General features: G+C 54.9%; 1 protein-coding gene across 1 annotated transcript in view; it reads left to right on the top strand.

Moving 5' to 3' along the window:
- Nucleotides 1-15,977: 15,977 nt before the first annotated feature.
- ATOH8 (atonal bHLH transcription factor 8) overlaps nucleotides 15,978-18,106 on the top strand; it is a gene marked incomplete at its 5' end in the record, with an annotated part of 40,050 nt that continues 37,921 nt past the window's right edge. The window contains one exon of the mRNA XM_078613197.1: nucleotides 15,978-17,228. Coding sequence (XP_078469323.1) covers nucleotides 15,978-17,228 — 1,251 coding nt within the window. The remainder of the gene's footprint in view (nucleotides 17,229-18,106) is intronic.

Consider the following 18,106-nt stretch of genomic DNA (forward strand, 5'->3'; position numbering starts at 1 on the left):
CGATGTTCGAGTCGATGCGCCTGCGATCCGGGCCTAGTGGCGGGTGGCTGCCCAGACCCACACCCAGGGTCACACCCAGGGTCACACCCAGGGTCACACTCAGGGTCACACCCAGGGTCACACTCAGGGTCACACTCAGGGTCACACCCAGGGTCACACTCAGGGTCACACCCAGGGTCACACTCAGGGTCACACTCAGGGTCACACCCAGGGTCACACTCAGGGTCACACCCAGGGTCACACCCAGGGTCACGTCAGTGCCGCTCCGGTGAGATCGGACGTAGGAAGTCAGTTCCCCGAGCCATACAACAACAACAACAACCGCCATTCGCCACTAAGTGGCGGTGACGTCACCACGACGCTTGTGCCAGGCCATGTGCACCCTGAGGCCACGTGAAGTGTCGAACGCCCGCTGGCAGGAGGTCACGGGGCAGACCCAGCAGGTGCCACGGGTCGACTGACCGAGATGGCAAAACAACCTCCTACCTCCTCGCGGTGCCGGACGGGCAACACTGTCGTGGGCAGTGCTGTGGGGGGAGGGCCAATGCCCATTGGCCTCTCCCCTCATGGCGTCTGTGACCACCACAGTGGCTAAACGGGGGCTCTGGACGGGTGCGAGGGGCTGGTAACCCCTCCACCTTCAATTAACCACCACTAAACTACGAATTAAACATAAACCGAGCCATACAGCCACTTCCTAACACGCACATTGTGTCACACTACACTTCGGCTCCCCATTGTAAACCGATTACATGTGTGTGTGTGTATACAGTACACAGTCGTATACTATCAGTAGCAATGTATGCACACTAGACCGTCGTGGCGGAGATAATGCCATGAAGTAATGGTGAGCACCATTATGAGGTCGCACTCATTAGACGCAGAGTGCTCGCCACAAATGAACCACGATGTCTCGCTGATCTCGTCAAGAGCATCAACCATCAATCACGCGAACTGCGCTCATCCTCGCAACGGCTTTTGGCGATGGCCATCGAACAAAGACGGTGACCGCATCGAGCGCTGTAGGAGGCGCCGTCTGGAACGCTCTTCGTTCCGACATTAAGAAGCCACTGGAGCCGTGCACTTTTAAATAATCGTCCAGGTTGAAAACTAACTTCTTTAAATCTGCTTTTTGTGCTTCGTTTGGTGTCGAGCCATACGGGCTGAGCCGTATTCTTGTACAGGGAAATTGATGTATAAGGACACGGGATGACCGATGAGGTGTGAATTGGTCTGCAATAAGGGCGGCAATGATGAGGGGTTGACAAGTATGCAGCAGTGGACAGATACTAGCTGCTGCTGCTGCTGCTATTGCTATACTGCTGCTGCTGCTGCTATACTGCTGATGATGACACTGTATTCAGCATCACATTGCCCCAAACTAATAAAGTAAAAATGAAATATCTGAGTTGGGGCGTATGGCGTCTCTGGTGTAGTCCAATCAGTTTCAAGGGCAATGCGCGCGCCTTATCAAAGCATATTTTTGATTGCATGTTTTAGTACAAGTGGAGTGATGTTAAATGGATCACGACGGCGCGTCACCGCCAAGTGCCTTTGAAACAGGCGCCGCGCAGTGCCGCTCAGTGGGCCACTGGGGGCGTGGCGCTGGGTGCGAGCAGGATGGCGAGTCCTACCCACAGAGTCGGGGGGTGCAGCCCCCACCAGCGGTGCAGGGAATCACCACAGAGGGGGCCGCTGGGGGAGTGCGGTGGGGGGCGGCTGGTGGTAGGGGGCCATGTGAGGACGAGTCGCCCCGGCACCGGGTGAAGCACGTGATGGGCGGGGTGAGGAATGTGGGCCACAGGTGAGCGAGGGGGCACGGGGGGAGGAGTAGCTGAGAACGTCCGGAGAGTTCCCGAAGGGGGCGTGGTTAAGGGCGGAGCCAGAGAAGGAACAAGTGCGGTGTCGCCTGGACGGAGGGCCGAGGGTGGAGCCAGGCCGCGCCGAGAGAGATTAAAGGGAAGCCCCGAGCACAGATCGGGGCTGTCTGCAGGTGAAGTGGAACCCAAGTGCTGCGGCTGCGTCTTCGTCCCCGCCTTCGACATCCTGGGTCAGGCAGCACGTGGCTGACCCCATTATAGTAATCCCGTATGCAAGAGAAATAGGTGCATTGTGGTCCTAGGGGGCGTCCATATATGACGTCACGCGAATTTGGACGATTTTTGACCCCCCCCCCCCCGTCACACGGCGTCACAAAGTCAGACCTCCCCTCAAATATGACGTCACAAAGCTCTGCCCCCCCCCCCCCCAAATATAAAACATGCTTCAAATCGCTTTAAACTATTGTCATTGTAGTGCGTATTTAATGTGGCGCTGCACTCTGATGTTGTAGGAGAAAACATTTATTAAAAAGTCTATTTAATTAAGTAGAACGTGTTGTCTATATTCATTTAAATTTGCGCATTTTAATGTGACGTCACATTTCTCACCCCCCCCCCCCTCGTCACACATCGTCACAAATGTCTGACCCCCCCCCCAGGTGCGTGACGTCATTTATTGACGGCCCCCTATGCGTAACAAGAGTGAGAATATGTGTATATAGTCCCGTGTGTAACGGTGTTGCGTAAAGTGTAGAATCAACGTTGTTGCCTCCTACATCGTGTCTCTGAATGGCTCACTCCACACGTGTGTGTGGTTCATGTAGACATGAGGCCTTGCCATCATCGGTGTCTATTGTGTGCTTTTACATCTTAACACCTCCTGTGTTATTGCCAGAAAAGATTCAAGCCTTTTCTTCTTTTCATATCTTAACACTGCCAAGAAGGGTCCCGTTAGACGGGGCTAATGAATGTAACACTGTGTAGGGCGCCACGGTCGCGGAATGTTAATTACCTCGCCTGGTATGCAGGAGGTCGTGGGTTCGATCGCGACCCTGACACCTCCTGCTGTATATTTGAAGTTTGCGTGTCTCTATCTCCCCGTGGTCGCGTGGATTTTTCTCCTCCGGTTTTCCCCTCCTGCACATTTAGAATCAACACGCGTTTATAGTGTTTGGCTGCTGTACATTTCCACGTGATGGGCCACTTTGTTGAGCTATCAATTGCGGCAAGGTTGCTTCTGACAAAGAGCGACATCGCTCAGTGGGCCTTACCTGGTTGAATAAAAAACATATTTTGATAAAGTAAAAATAGTTAAGTTTCTCCTTCAGGGGCCGACCATAAATGACGTCACGCACCTGGGGGGGGGGGGGGTCAGACATTTGTGACGATGTGTGATGAGGGGGGGGGGGGGGTTGAGAAATGTGACGTCACATCAAAATGCGCAACTTTAAATAAATATAGACAACACGTTCTACTTAATTAAATAGACTTTTTAATAAATGTTTTCTCCTACATCAGAGTGCAGCGCCACATTAAATACGCACTACAATGACAATAGTTTAAAGCAATTTGAAGCATGATTTATTTTCAAAATGGAAATATGGTTTGGGGGGGGGCAGAGCTTTGTGATGTCATATTTGAGGGGGGGTCTGACTTTTTGTGACGCCGTGTGACGAGGGGGGGGGGGGGTAAAAAATCGTCCAAAATCGCGTGACATCATTTATGGACGGCCCCTTAGGATTTAGCCACCAATGTAATGATTCATAGTGGGTTTTTGGATCGCTTGAGCAAAATGTGTGTCGTACGCCCTCCTCCACCCAGTTGTACTTGGTTGTTTAACGTCATGAGATCGCTCTCCAACACGACCGCTGCAGCTGCTGCTGAAGCGGTGATTCAATTGACGCGTTCCTTCATCGCGTGACGACTTCACTGATTGGCTGTGTCGGGTGGAGGAGGGACACGTGACACAGACATCTACGCTGTTAACTGGACTCGTGTGCACACCTCCTCCAGTTGGTGATGCACATTCCCGCTACTCTATGTGGGACGATGTAAAAGCCCGTGGTCGGACGTCATTGTATGAAGCAGCGATCAGTTTAAAGTGCATCATTCTATCTTCTTGGTTCTTTCGGTAAAGTCACGTAGAATGGAAATAATAAAATAATAAAAATAAAATATCATAAAATAATTCTCACGACGTTTCGGCCACAACGCAAGCAGCTGTCCAGGTCTGTCGGGGAGACAGCATTCAGACGCTGTCTCCCCGACAGACCTGGTCTTCACCTGAGGACGGCTGCTTGCGTTGTGTCCGAAACGTCGTGAGAATTATTTTATTATGCTTTATTTTTATTATTTTATTATTTCCATTCTACGTGACTTTACCGAAAGAACCAAGAAGATGAATCCCTGCAGTCACGAAAGCTTTAAATCGAAAAAATGCATCACTCTACTTTTGTTTTCGTTACCAAAGTTTGCCAACAATGTATGAACTCGGTCATATTAAACAGATGGCTGAAGCCATCATGATTCTTAAAAGGTAAAAAGGTTCGGCCCCGACAATACTTTCCACTGCCGCTAGACGGACAGTACTTGGCCTACTCTTCCACACACACCGGTCAGAATAGTCGGAAGAGGGCGGGCCAGTGCCCACATTTTACCCCGCCCCCCGCCTCCACCTCAGTCCACAGTTTCGGCTGGAGAGAGGTGGGGAAAGAATTTGAGAAACTTGGCCCCATTATTTCATCCGCCACGCCGGGCCAGATCGAACCGGCGACGTCTGGATGCCAGGCGCAGAGCGCCAGGCGCTACACGACGCGGTGGCGTCTTCCTGCGCGCTGCCGATCGTTACTGTCCACGACGCGATGTGCAGGGGAATGCTCACACCGATCCAACCTGGCTGCCAAGGACTCCCATACATTTCCACAAGATTACAGAAGCAACAACAACAACAACAAAACAGTGCATCTATGGAAGGGAAAACAAACAAACAACAAAAACCCTCGACCGACAATGAAGCGATATGTGCGGTGAGCGAGCAGTTCGAGGAAGAGGACAAAGGAGTTGTCTTCAGGGCTGGGATGAAAGCCTCGGGATTTGGATGCATTTCACTTCAAGGGGACTGTGCAGAGGAACGCCACTTTGGTCATTGTCAGCCACTGCTTTCTATCTGAGACAAAACGTTTTCGATCAGCCCCTTGTAATGGGTTGACGTTGGCAAACCGTTCGATATTCAGCCTCATAAATCGTCCAAGGCCATTGCCGCTACGGAGCACCTCTTAAGGCAAATATGGACAGAGAAGAAATGCCGGGAGCAGCATTGTGCATCGTCTTTCCCTGGCACCTCTTGTGCATCCCAGCGCTGATGTGGGGCACCGGGCATTCACTTTGGTGGAGAAAATCGAATACAGACCCCCCCCCCCATCCTCCCCCCCCGGCCAAATGCTCTCCACTGAAGGCGCGTGCATGGCAAAGCACAATGGGTAGTGCGCCATTGATAGAGAGCGCTGCCATTCACGCCCACCCCGCGTCTCAAAAGGGCCGTGGAATTTGCAACGCGCCCGGCCTGCGCGCAGACAGGCGGGGGAGAAGGGCAGCCAGACGCATTGCCCAAGTGCCGTGGTGCTGCATGGACGCGTTTGGGCAACGCCACGAAACGAGTGTTGGGCCACGTGGGTTGGGAGGGAACTGGAGGGGCCGGAGGAGGACGCCACTGCAATGCGTTGTTGTTGTTGGTGTCGTTGTTGTTGGTGTCGTTGTTGTTGTTGTCGTCGTTGTTGTTGTCGTTGTCATCGTAGGCTGTCACAGAAGAACCGAGAATGAGAAAATAAAAATCGCGTCGACTTAATCGCCAATGTTGCTCGAATCCGCCTCCCAATTGGTCCGCGCCAGTCGAGCGAACGAACGCGGCACTCGGCGGTTGGCTTCCACGTCGATTCATGATTACGTTGAACAGGGTAAATGATTAAGTGCGATCGCATTGTTAATACTTAATACCCAACTCGCAAAAACGTTTCGGTCGCCCATCGTAAATAATAATGCGCCGAACGCATAAGAACAACACACGTTTACCAATTTCAGGCAAGTTGTGATTATTTTGTCAAAGATTAAGGGGGCTTCGGTAATAATTACGGGCGCACACCAGAGGCCTGTGAACCAACGGCGGGTTTGCTTTTGAACGCGTCTCGCTCACCGAGGGCGTCTCTCGCATTGCTCCTGGGTCTCTCGGTAAAGTCACGTAGATAGGTTCAAAGAAAATAACAAAAGACTCAATAATATAAATTCCTGCAGCCAGGAAAGCTTTAAATGAAGGTCTTTCACATTGTTCGCTTTTTGCATTTCAATTAACAAAAATTACGGAATTTCTCCGCTGCTACGCTTAGACCGTGTTTGCCTATAAATGGCCCCGATTTTATTTGTTAACTTTAATTCTATTGCACTAATTTGATCAACCGGCGAAGTCGCCGATGGGGTCTTGTCGACCTGAGACCATCCCCACACCACCGCAAGCCGCGTTAATAGGTGCTCGCTAAATGCACTCAACCCTGTAAAGTCGAACTCGCTCCGAACCTGGCCAGCCGAGTTCGATTCCTGCTCACGGAGCCTACACCGGTGACGATTATCGCACCCCCGATTAGCACGGTTGGCTACGTACGGTGCGAAAGAAGTTCAACATGAACTGGTTCTGGGCCTCCCCTGGTGCGGTGTGGAAAGGTCGCCAATCGGGAGACGAAGGCGGCCTGGGCGTGGGGCTGGCCACCCACCCACCCACCCCCTCGAGCGCCGTGCCGGCCTCTATAGGTGCTCGCTCACAGCACTTGCCCCAACAGTCTGTTATGGGTATACGGGGGATCTTTGTCTTGTGTACGTGTACAAGGGGTGTGTAAATCGCAGCGTAAAGTTCTTGCTTCGGTGAACATATCAAATAACAGGTTCAATATGAACAATAGCATGCTGTGTATACTATCACTGAGAGAAAGGGCATCATATCTGATCGTTGAGGTCAACAGCTGACCAATATCACAATCATAATATGCATTTATACTGGAGGAATCCGATGAGCTATGAAGCTCTTTTGAACAGACGTCCAGTAGGGGAACAGGAAAAGAACGATGCCACAAACAAGCAACACAAGAGCACGATAGGAGGGTAAAGTGTAGGAAAGGTAAATCAAATCACTGAAGTACTCTACAGCACCTCCTGGTATCCGTGACGCTCCATCGGTGGCACCGTGGCAAGCGCGCTGGGCCAGCGGCGTCCCGGATTCCATTCCTGGCCACGGCGCGGACGAGTGCTCCAGTCCTGGGCGCCCCCTTCACCAACCCGCACGACCCAGCCGGCGTGGCGAGGTTTGGCCAAACAACTTCCCGTCACCACAAGGGCGCGGGGACACCTTCACCCATCGGTGGATTCGGCAGAGAGCTGTAATCATGATTTTCGGAATCATTCCGCTCGGCTTAGACGTTTGACATCTCAGCGAGGGTAATCGCACGGTGTGCGAGGCGGTGTGAGCGCGCGCGCGCGTGGCACAGGAGGGCGGCACAGGCGGCGCATCTGCCAGTCATCCCAGTCAGTCACCCCATGGCACCCTGGGTATGTCCCGTGACTTCCCGCCAGCAGCGAGACTTCGACAGTTCACGTGGCCTTCAAGGTGCACCTAGCATGGCACAATCGTCGCCGTAGCGTCAAAGCCACTTAGTGGTGAACGGCGGTTATGTACACACACACACACGAGTATATGGGGAGCGGTGGTATGGCGTTTAGCACACAGCGCTACGATCCGAGTTCAATTCCCGCTCAATAACAGTGGTGAATATATGAACCTGTCCCGGGCCTCCACGAGGTCGACTCAGCCTTAACTTAGCACCTGGTGCGGTGTGTAACCATCAGCACTGGGGAGACAAAGGCGGCCGGGCGTGGAGCTGGCCACCCAACACCTCTCGTGCCGTGGCAGTCTCAATAGCTGCTCGCTAACAATCACTTTCACAAACCAAGTCTGTTCAAGGCTACACGGGGAGATATTTGTCTTGGTGTGTGTATAAGGTGTACGTGTGCGTGAGTTTGGTATGTGAGGTAGACCACCTGTGTAGTGTTGGAATTCACGCGCGCAGAGGTAATCTGTTTACACCTGGAGTTGACACCCGGAGTTTACACCTGGAGTTTACACCCGGAGTTTACACCTGGAGTTGACACCTGGAGTTGACACCTGGAGTTTACACCCGGAGTTTACACCTGGAGTTGACACCCGAAGTTGACACCTGGAGTTGACACCCGGAGTTGACACCTGGAGTTGACACCTGGAGTTTACACCCGGAGTTTACACCTGGAGTTGACACCCGGAGTTTACACCTGGAGTTTACACCCGGAGTTGACACCTGGAGTTTACACCTGGAGTTTACACCCGGAGTTGACACCTGGAGTTGACACCTGGAGTTTACACCCGGAGTTTACACCTGGAGTTGACACCCGGAGTTTACATCTGGAGTTGACACCTGGAGTTGACACCCGGAGTTGACACCCGGAGTTTACACCTGGAGTTTACACCCGGAGTTGACACCTGGAGTTTACACCTAGAGTTTACACCTGGAGTTGACACCCGGAGTTTACACCCGGAGTTTACACCTGGAGTTGACACCCGGAGTTTACACCCGGAGTTTACACCTGGAGTTGACACCTGGAGTTGACACCTGGAGTTTACACCTGGAGTTGACACCTGGAGTTTACACCTGGAGTTTACACCCGGAGTTTACACCTGGAGTTTACACCCGGAGTTGACACCTGGAGTTTACACCTAGAGTTTACACCTGGAGTTGACACCCGGAGTTTACACCCGGAGTTTACACCTGGAGTTGACACCCGGAGTTTACACCCGGAGTTTACACCTGGAGTTGACACCTGGAGTTGACACCTGGAGTTTACACCTGGAGTTGACACCTGGAGTTTACACCTGGAGTTTACACCCGGAGTTTACACCTGGAGTTTACACCCGGAGTAGACACCTGGAGTTGACACCTGGAGTTTACACCTGGAGTTGACACCTGGAGTTGACACCTGGAGTTTACACCCGGAGTTGACACCTGGAGTTGACACCCGGAGTTGACACCTGGAGTTGACACCCGGAATTTACACCTGGAGTTGACACCCGGAGTTTACACCCGGAGTTGACACCCGGAGTTGACACCTGGAGTTGACACCCGGAGTTGACACCTGGAGTTTACACCCGGAGTTGACACCTGGAGTTGACACCCGGAGTTTACACCTGGAGTTTACACCCGGAGTTGACACCTGGAGTTGACACCCGGAGTTGACACCTGGAGTTTACACCCGGAATTTACACCTGGAGTTGACACCCGGAGTTTACACCTGGAGTTGACACCCGGAGTTGACACCTGGAGTTGACACCTGGAGTTGACACCCGGAGTTTACACCTGGAGTTTACATCTGGAGTTTACACCTGGAGTTTACACCTGGAGTTGACACCCAGAGTTTACACCTGGAGTTGACACCCGGAATTTACACCTGGAGTTTACATCTGGAGTTTACACCTGGAGTTGACACCCGGAGTTGACACCCGGAGTTTACACCTGGAGTTGACACCCGGAATTTACACCTGGAGTTTACATCTGGAGTTTACACCCGGAGTTGACACCCGGAGTTTACATCTGGAGTTTACACCTGGAGTTGACACCCGGAATTTACACCTGGAGTTTACATCTGGAGTTTACACCTGGAGTTGACACCCGGAGTTTACATCTGGAGTTTACACCTGGAGTTGACACCCGGAGTTGACACCCGGAGTTGACACCCGGAGTTGACACCTGGAATTGACACCTGGAGTTGACACCCGGAATTTACACCTGGAGTTGACACCCGGAATTTACACCTGGAGTTGACACCTGGAGTTGACACCCGGAGTTGACACCTGGAGTTTACACCCGGAGTTGACACCTGGAGTTGACACCTGGAGTTTACACCTGGAGTTTACACCCGGAGTTGACATCTGGAGTTCGCTGTCCGCGTGTGTAGCGATGTGCGGAGAGCGGCGGTGCAGCGGTTAGCGCGCTGCAATACGAACCCGGGCAACTCGAGTTCGATTCGCGATCGCGGCCACCACCGCTGATGAGTATCTGATGAGTATCTGATGAGTATCTGATGAGTATCTGATGAGTATCTGAGCCGGTCCTGTGCCTCCCCTAGGTCGACGTGTAAACGTCGACACTCTCCTTGTTTTACTATTTGTATTCTACCAGGTAAGGCCCACTGAGCTATGAAGCTTTTATTCAGAAGTCATCCGGCCACAAAATGACAGCTCAACGAAGTGGCTTATCATGTGGAAATTGATTGCAGCAAAATAATCGAAACGCATTCTGATGCTAAATGTGGAGGGAAAACCCGAAGGACCCGGAGAAAAATCCACGCGACCACGGGGAGAACACGCGCACTCCAAATGTACAGGTGTCAGGTTGGGATCGAACACACGATCTCCTGCATACTAGGCGAGGCATTTAACATCTCACCACCGTCACTAGGGAGACAAAGGCGGCCGGGTGTGGTGCTGGCCATCAACCCCATCGTGGGCCGTGCCGGCCTTCATAGGCGCTGCTGCTCGCTAACAGCACTTGCCCCAACAGTCCGTAGAGGCTATACGGGGGATCTTTGTCTTGTCTTTGTGTGTGCGCAAATGCGTTTCGTCCATGTGCATCGGCTCTCGTCCGCATCCTCGACTCATGCGGGCGGGCGGCGGGCAGAGCAAGGGAGTTGAGTGCAGCGGAGTCGAATTCTCGCTCTCTGTACGAAACCGCGTCCACGCAGCTGCTCCTGCAGCAGCAGCAGCAGCTCGGAGCTTCGTGGGGGGTCGAGGGAGGGAGGGGGGGCTGATGTACCGAGCTGAGGGGCTGCTAGCAGGTAGAGACACAGCAGCGGCAGCAGTGGGTAGCGGGAGGTGTGCGCGTCTTATTTTCGCGCGTGCTTTGTGGTTGTTTCTGTTACCGGGCATCTGTGAAAGAGAGCTTTACAGCTCATCGGATTCCTTAGGTATGGAAACAGAAAAAAACATGTTCCTGTCCTTCCCTCGGCATCTGCGATTGGCACGGTGGGGCTTCACGTACGGCGCGAAAGAAGTTCAACACAACGTGCTTTTGTTTACCCAGAAAAGCGTCACCGAGCGGCCCCCGTGCCTTGTCTCGAGAGGGGTCCCGCGTCAATTTGTCCTTGGGTGTTGATTGCTCCGCATGCGCGAACTAATCCCAGTCGAGTGACTTTGCGAGTTATTTACATTTTGTACGCGCGACGCCGACTCACGACGTTCCTCCGACTCGAGCGACCGACGCCGCGGGCCCTGACGAAGGTCGTCTTCCTCCCAGCCACCAACCCACCCGAGTGCCGCGTTAAGCTCCTGCGGGGCCCTGCGGCATATGTTGTTGTTGTTGTTGTAAAGGGGCCCTACATTTACGTAGAAAAGAACACGTAAATATTAAAACACACATTTTTTTAAAATCTTGCACAGTAAAGTAATTGCATTTTTTCATTTGATATACGGCTGGATAATACGACAATGCACTAACCTTAAACACCCTATCGTTCGTAAAAGTTGAAGACAGTATAGTACTATAGTAATAGAGCAAGTGCAGAATCACTGAACCGGAATTGATAGCTTGAAAGTGTTTAGCGCGGGGCCCATGAAAGTGCGGGGCCCGTAGCATGTGCAGCTACTACACATGCAGCTACTACACATGTAGCTACTACACATGTAGCTACTACATGTGTAGTAGCTACTTGTGCTACCGGGATAATCCGGCACTGAACCCACCCCACGTACCCACACCCAAAGACAAAGTTCCCCCGTTTAGCCTTACAGGCTGTTGGGACAAGTGCCGTTAGCGAGCACCCCTCTAGCCTGTGTAGGGGGTACGGGGGGTCTTTGTGTATGTGTGTGTAAGTTGGTTACTAATAGGTGCTCGCTAACAACACTTGCCCCTCTAGCCTGTGTAGGGGATACGGGGGATCTTTCTCGCGTTGGGGGGGGGAGCAGTGGCGCAGCGGTGAGCACGCTGCACTACGAACCCTGCACGACCCGAGTTCGATTCCCACTCACGACCAATAACAGTGGCGAATATCGGAACCAGTCCTGTGCCTCCTCTATGTCGACTCAGCCTTAAATGAGTACCTGGTATCATCAGCAGCACTGGGGAGACAAAGGTGGCTTGGGCGTGTCGCTGCTGGCCACAACCACCCCCTCATGCGCCGTTCCCACCTTAATAGGTACTCGCTAACGGCACTTGTCCCAACAGCCCGTAAGGCTACACGGGGGAACTTTGTCTTTGGGTGTGGGTATGTGGGGTGGGTTGGTGGCTGGGAGGGGGGAGGGCTGCTCGCCAGCGCGTGTATGTCCACGGATGTGTGTGTGGAGACGCGTGTGTGTGTGTGGAGATGCGTGTGTGTGGAGATGCGTGTGTGTGTGTGTGGAGACGCGTGTGTGTGTGGAGACGCGTGTGTGTGTGTGGAGATGTGTGTGTGTGTGTGTGGAGATGTGTGTGTGTGGAGATGTGTGTGTGGAGATGTGTGTGTGGAGATGCGTGTGTGTGTGTGTGGAGATGCCTGTGTGTGTGTATACAAGGATGGGGAGTGGAACGGTTAGCGCGCTGCGCTACGAACCCGAGTTTGATTCCCGCTTACGGCCAACAGCCAGTGGCGATTATCTGACCCGATCCTGGGCCTCCCCTAGGTCGACCCAGCCTCATTACCTGGTGCGATGTGTAAATATAGCCACTGGGGAGACAAAGGCGGCCGGGCGTAGTGCTGCTCCCCCATCCCCTCGTGTGCCGTGCCGGCCTTCATAGGTGCCCATTAACAGCACTTGCCCCAACAGTCTGTTAAAGCTGTACGGGGGATCTTTGTCTTTGTGTCTATACATAGATGCACACAGGTTCCAAGCAAGAACATCTGCTGCACTATATAGTGACCGAACAGCGAATGCGGGCCCATGTCCTTGACACCAACACCTACCCGAGTGATCTCCCAACTGACCGTGATGTCGTCTGGCCCCTACACTGTTTAACATCACTGTTTAACGTCTCGTTTGACCACAATTATACCGGTGGTGTCTCCATATGACACTGACACAATGGGGGCTGATCAATGCACGGGTGCGGGCACGGGATGGCTCCCTATTGGTCAATGGCGTGTAATGCTGATCATCTGGTAATTGCTGCCCACTCCGAGAAGTCATTGGAGGACTCGGGTGCTGAGACCTGGAGCTTGCTAGCAAGTGGCGGCGGTCTTACGATCAGCCCTACAAAAACAAAGCACTAACCTGGGCCTTATGCCGTGTCATCAAATACTTGTCCAACTCAACTCCCCATTCGTGATTGGGCAGTTGCGGAAGAGCGTTGAGAAGTCCCCGTCCCTGGGTCGTGTGCTTACGATCAGATCCGGTTTGGCAGCAGAGGTCTCACTCCAAATCGGTCGAGCGGCATTCTCGTTCCATCAGCTGCGTAACGCTGCGTGGAAGCTACCTGGCCCATTCGCACCGTATGAAACGCCGATAATTCTCGGCCACAATTATTATGCCCCCTCCCTTCTCTCTGCCTGTTAAACGTGTACCCCCTTTTAAGGAACATCTGCCCCGGTTTGAAACATCCAGGCTGGCCTGCCTACGATCCATCCTGGGTGTAATCAGATGATATTGTGCGAGGAGCTCAGATCCATCATCAGTGAGCTTCGGCAGGCGAGGTTGCGTTGGCTGCGTCACGTAGCCCGCATGCCCAAGCAGCTTCTGTTTGGCCGGATAGAGGGGGGGGGGTACATGGGCGCGGCACGGGCTGTAGAGGAGATGGGCTGATGCTGTACGGGAGGATGTGGAGCTGAGTGGACTTGCTAATGACCGGTACCAGCGGCGTCAAGATCGGCCTCTGTGTAGGAGGTTCGTGAAGGCCGCTACTGAGCAAGTTGGAGGCAGTCGCCCTCAAAAAACAGCGAGGGGCAGAGAAGCGACGCTCACAACAACGAGCGGAGTGCCGGGCGGCTAAACACGGCAAGTTGGCAGGGTGGGGAGCACAGTTGGTGCATCTGCGAGTCATCTCAGTAAGCCAACTCATAACACCTGGATCTATCCCGTGACCTCCAGCCAGCGAGCCTTCCACACTTTTCACGTGGCCTTAAGGGTGCACCTAGCCTGGCACAAGCCCCGTGGCGACGTCACCGCCACTTGGTCGCGAATGGCAGTCGCTGTAGTTGGTGAGCGTGCTTAGCGCGCGTGTGTAAGGGATGTGTGGGCGCGCGTGCGTGTGTGTGCATGTGTGTGGATGTGTGCGCGCGCGTGTGTGTGGATGTGTGTGGATGTGTGCGCGCGCGTGCGTGTGTGTGCATGTGTGTGGATGTGTGCGCGCGCGTGTGTGTGGATGTGTGTGGATGTGTGTGTGTAAGGGATGTGTGGGCGCGCGTGTGTGGATGTGTGTACGCGTGCGTGCATGGACGTGTGCGCGCGCGTGTGTGTGGATGTGTGTGTGTGGATGTGTGTGTGTGTAAGGGATGTGTGGGCGCGCGTGCGTGGATGTGTGTGCGCGCGTGTGTGTGGATGTGTGTGCGCGCGTGTGTGTGCATGTGTGTGTGGATGTGTGTGTATGGATGTGTGTGTGTGTGCATGTGCGTGTGTGTGGATGTGTGTTGTGGATGTGTGTGTGGATGTGTGATGTGTGTGGATGTGTGTGTGTGTGGATGTGTGTGTGGATGTATGTGTGTGTGAATGTGTGGATGTGTGTGTGTGGATGTGTGTGTGTGTGGATGTGTGTGTGTGGATGTGTGTATGTGCGTGTGTGGATGTGTGTATGTGGATGTGTGTGGACGTGTGTGTGTGTGGATGTGTGTGTGTGGATGTGTGTGTGTGCATGTGTTGTGTATGTGTGTGGATGTGTGTGTGTGTGGACGTGTGTGTGGACGTGTGTGTGTGGATGTGTGTGATTGTGTGTGTGTGGATGTGTGTGTGTATGTGTGTATGTGGATGTGTGTGATTGTGTGTGTGTGGATGTGTGTGTGTGTATGTGTGTGTGTGTGGATGTGTGTGATTGTGTGTGTGGATGTGTATGTGTGTGGACGTGTGTGTGGATGTGTGTGTGTGGATGTGTGTGTGTGCATGTGTTGTGTATGTGTGTGGATGTGTGTGTGTGGACGTGTGTGTGTGTGGATGTGTGTGATTGTGTGTGTGTGGATGTGTGTGTGTGGATGTGTGTGTGTGGATGTGTGTGTGTGGATGTGTGTGTGTGGATGTGTGTGTGTGGATGTGTGTGTGTGGATGTGTGTGTGTGTGGATGTGTGTGTGTGGATGTGTGTGTATGTGTATGGATGTGTGTGTGTATGTGTGTGTATGTGTGTGTGATGGGATGTGCTGCTGGCGGGTGGTTCAGAAGGCAGCGAGGGAGGAGGGCATGGCGACGGGCGAGTGTGCTAAGCTTAGGCCGGCGCCGGCTGGGTAAACACAGCTGTTGCCAGTTAGTCTGCAGATTCTTTTTTACCCTCTCCAACCCCCACCGCTCGCCAGGAGCAAGAGACCCCCCCCTGCCCGCCCCTCTCATCCCCCCCCCGCCCCTCTTCCCTGCCTGCCTTCCTCTCTCCCTCGATCCTGAAAAAAGTCTGCTGCTGCTGCTGCCTCTGCAGTGGAGCGAGAGACGAACACACAGAGTCCCCGCCTGCTCCTCCGAGCTGCTGCTGCTGCCGCCGCCGCTTGCTCGCGGGTTCCCACTGCTGCTGTGAGCAGCTGCCATGGCAGTCGGGGATCATCGGGGACGCGACACGGAGCGGAGATGCACCCCCTGACCGTGGACTCGCTCACTCGCCGTTCTCCTTCTGCCACTCACTCGGTGACACTTTCACTCTCACGCTCGCTCGCTCCCTCCGCTCGCTCATTCAATCCCTCAGCCACTCAGCTCCGCCGTGTCGCTCGCGCGCTCTCACGCTCGATCCCCGTCGCTCAGCTCCCCACGCTCTCGTTCGCGCTCGCTCGCACACGGGTCACGCGCAATCTCCCACTCCTCGACCTGCAAGTTCGTCTCACCGCGCGCTCATTCACTCCGCCCGGCCGCCCGTCTTCCCAGCCGGACTTCCCAGCCACGCACACTGACGGACGCGCGCGCGCACTCGCTCGGGACTGCCAAGCCATGGCCGTGACCACTCCGCACCGGCAGCGGTGGTGACATCGGGACTCAAGATCCACCGACGGTCGCCACTGTCGCCTCCGCGCACGGCTGCGCGCCGGGGGGCGACTTTTCTTTCGCTGTTTTTGTTGCCGCGCGCGAGTTCGCCGCGGATCCCGCATCATTTGCGCTGCCGCCAGCCCCGGGCGGAGACCATGAACAGGATGCGGGACATCGCCGCCGAGGGTCCCAGGTCGCTGGGGCCGGCGAGGAAGGCGAAGACGCCCCGAAAGTCGAGCAAGCCGACCAGGTACCCTCCCCCGGCGCCGGGCTCCCTGGCGTCGAGCACGGGCTCCCCGCCGGGAAGTCCCCTCGACAGCAGCGAGACGGAGGAGCCCGTGGAGCCCCGGCGCACCCCGACGGGCCACGCGGAGCTGCCCCACGCGTTCCGCCCCACGCCCAGCTACGCGGTGGCCGCCGCCGGCGTCGTCGGCGGCGGCGTCGGTGCGTGCTCCTCGTCGCGTCTGGAGGAGATGAAGCCCGACCATCCGCTCGGCGCCTTCTACCCCAGCCAGTTCCTCTGGGGTCTTGCCGCCTCGGCCGAGGCGTCCGCCCTGGGCAGGGCGGCCACGGTGAACGTAATCCGAGGCCCCAAGGTGGCCGTGCTGCCTCCTCCTCCTCCTCGGCGTTCGACGCGAGCACGGGGACGAGCAGCGGCGGCAGTGGCGACGAGTGCTCGCTCTCGCCAGCCTCAGTGGGTGGGAAGAGGAGGCACCACCACCACCACCTGCAGCTGCAGCAGCTGCAGCTGCAGCAGCAGCAGCATCTGCACCACCACCACCTACATCATGCACTGTCTTACGTGGACGAACGTCATCATCACCTCGCGCACCATCATCATCAGCAGTATCATCAGCAACAGCAGCACCACCAGCAGCAAGAGCAGCAGCATCATCAGCAACAGCATCATCAGCAGCAGCAAGAGCAGCAACAGCAGCAGCACACATCACCGCTCCCTCCGCCCTCCAAGAGGGGCCGGTTCGGAGTCCCCGTCGCGCCAAGCGAGGAGGACAGCATGGACAGCGCCGGCACCGGGCAAGGGGCAGGCCCGCGGGCAGGCCCGGGGCAGCAGGATGACGACGACGAAGACGAGTCGGGCGGGGCGGCCTCGTTGCAGGGCTCCGACTCGAAGGTGGTGCAGCAGACGAGGAGGCTGCTCGCGAACGCGCGGGAGCGCACGCGCGTGCACACCATCAGCGCCGCTTTCGAGGCTCTTCGCCAGCAGGTGATTCGGTCGTCTCGGCGAGGTGGCAGCGATGGTCCGTGAGTGACCCCCCCCCATCTTCCCTGCCACCCCCAACCCCCCCCAGCCCCCCACCACGTGCTGAGCCGGCCTCACCAAATGACGGGGTGGGGGGGCAGGAGTGGCGTGAGCAAAATCGGCTCGCGGTCAAAGTGTCAGAGATGCGCTCGTGTCACAGCGGTGTGTCAGGGTGAAAGTCCATAATAGGGGGGGGGGGGTTGGGGGGAGTAAGATCGCGTAAATATGAATGTGTCGTTGAACCCGGCCACCACCCGACACAGCCGATTAGTCAGGGCTTTGTCACGTCAACAAAACGTGCCAATTAGTTGCGAGTTCAGCACGCCGGTGTGTTGGAGAGTAAACCCGCAACAGCGTTGACGATTCGAGTAACGACGTTTCGCCGATGATTACAACCGGCCTCATTCAGCGACAGCCGGAATTGTGGAGAAATCCTCCTGCCGTTGGCGTGTCTCCTGGCGCGTGCCAATGTCGCAGTGTGGCAGTGCTCGTGCCACAGAGTCAGTGAGTCAGAATGTCAAGGGTGTACAAGGGGGGGCAGGGAGTCAGTGTCGGTCAATATCAGTGTCGACGTGTCAGGGCGTTTGTTTGAATTTGAGGGTGTCAGAGTGAAAGAGTGTCAAAGTTTCAGTGTTCGTGTCAAAGTGTCAGTGCGTCAGAATGTTAGGGTGTCAGTAATAAGTGTCAACGTGTCAATGTGTGAAAGCTAATCTCTTTAGAACTGCTGTTTGTGTTTAGTTTGTTGTCCTTCCCCCGCACCTCTGATTAGCGCGGTTGGCTTCGTACGGTGCGAAAGAAGTTCAACATGCAATGTGTCCGAGTGTTAGTGTCAAAGGGTCAGT

Source organism: Lampetra planeri, chromosome 41 (assembly GCF_965212315.1).
Source record: "Lampetra planeri chromosome 41, kcLamPlan1.2.h2, whole genome shotgun sequence".
Classification (NCBI taxonomy): Eukaryota; Metazoa; Chordata; class Hyperoartia; order Petromyzontiformes; family Petromyzontidae; genus Lampetra; species Lampetra planeri.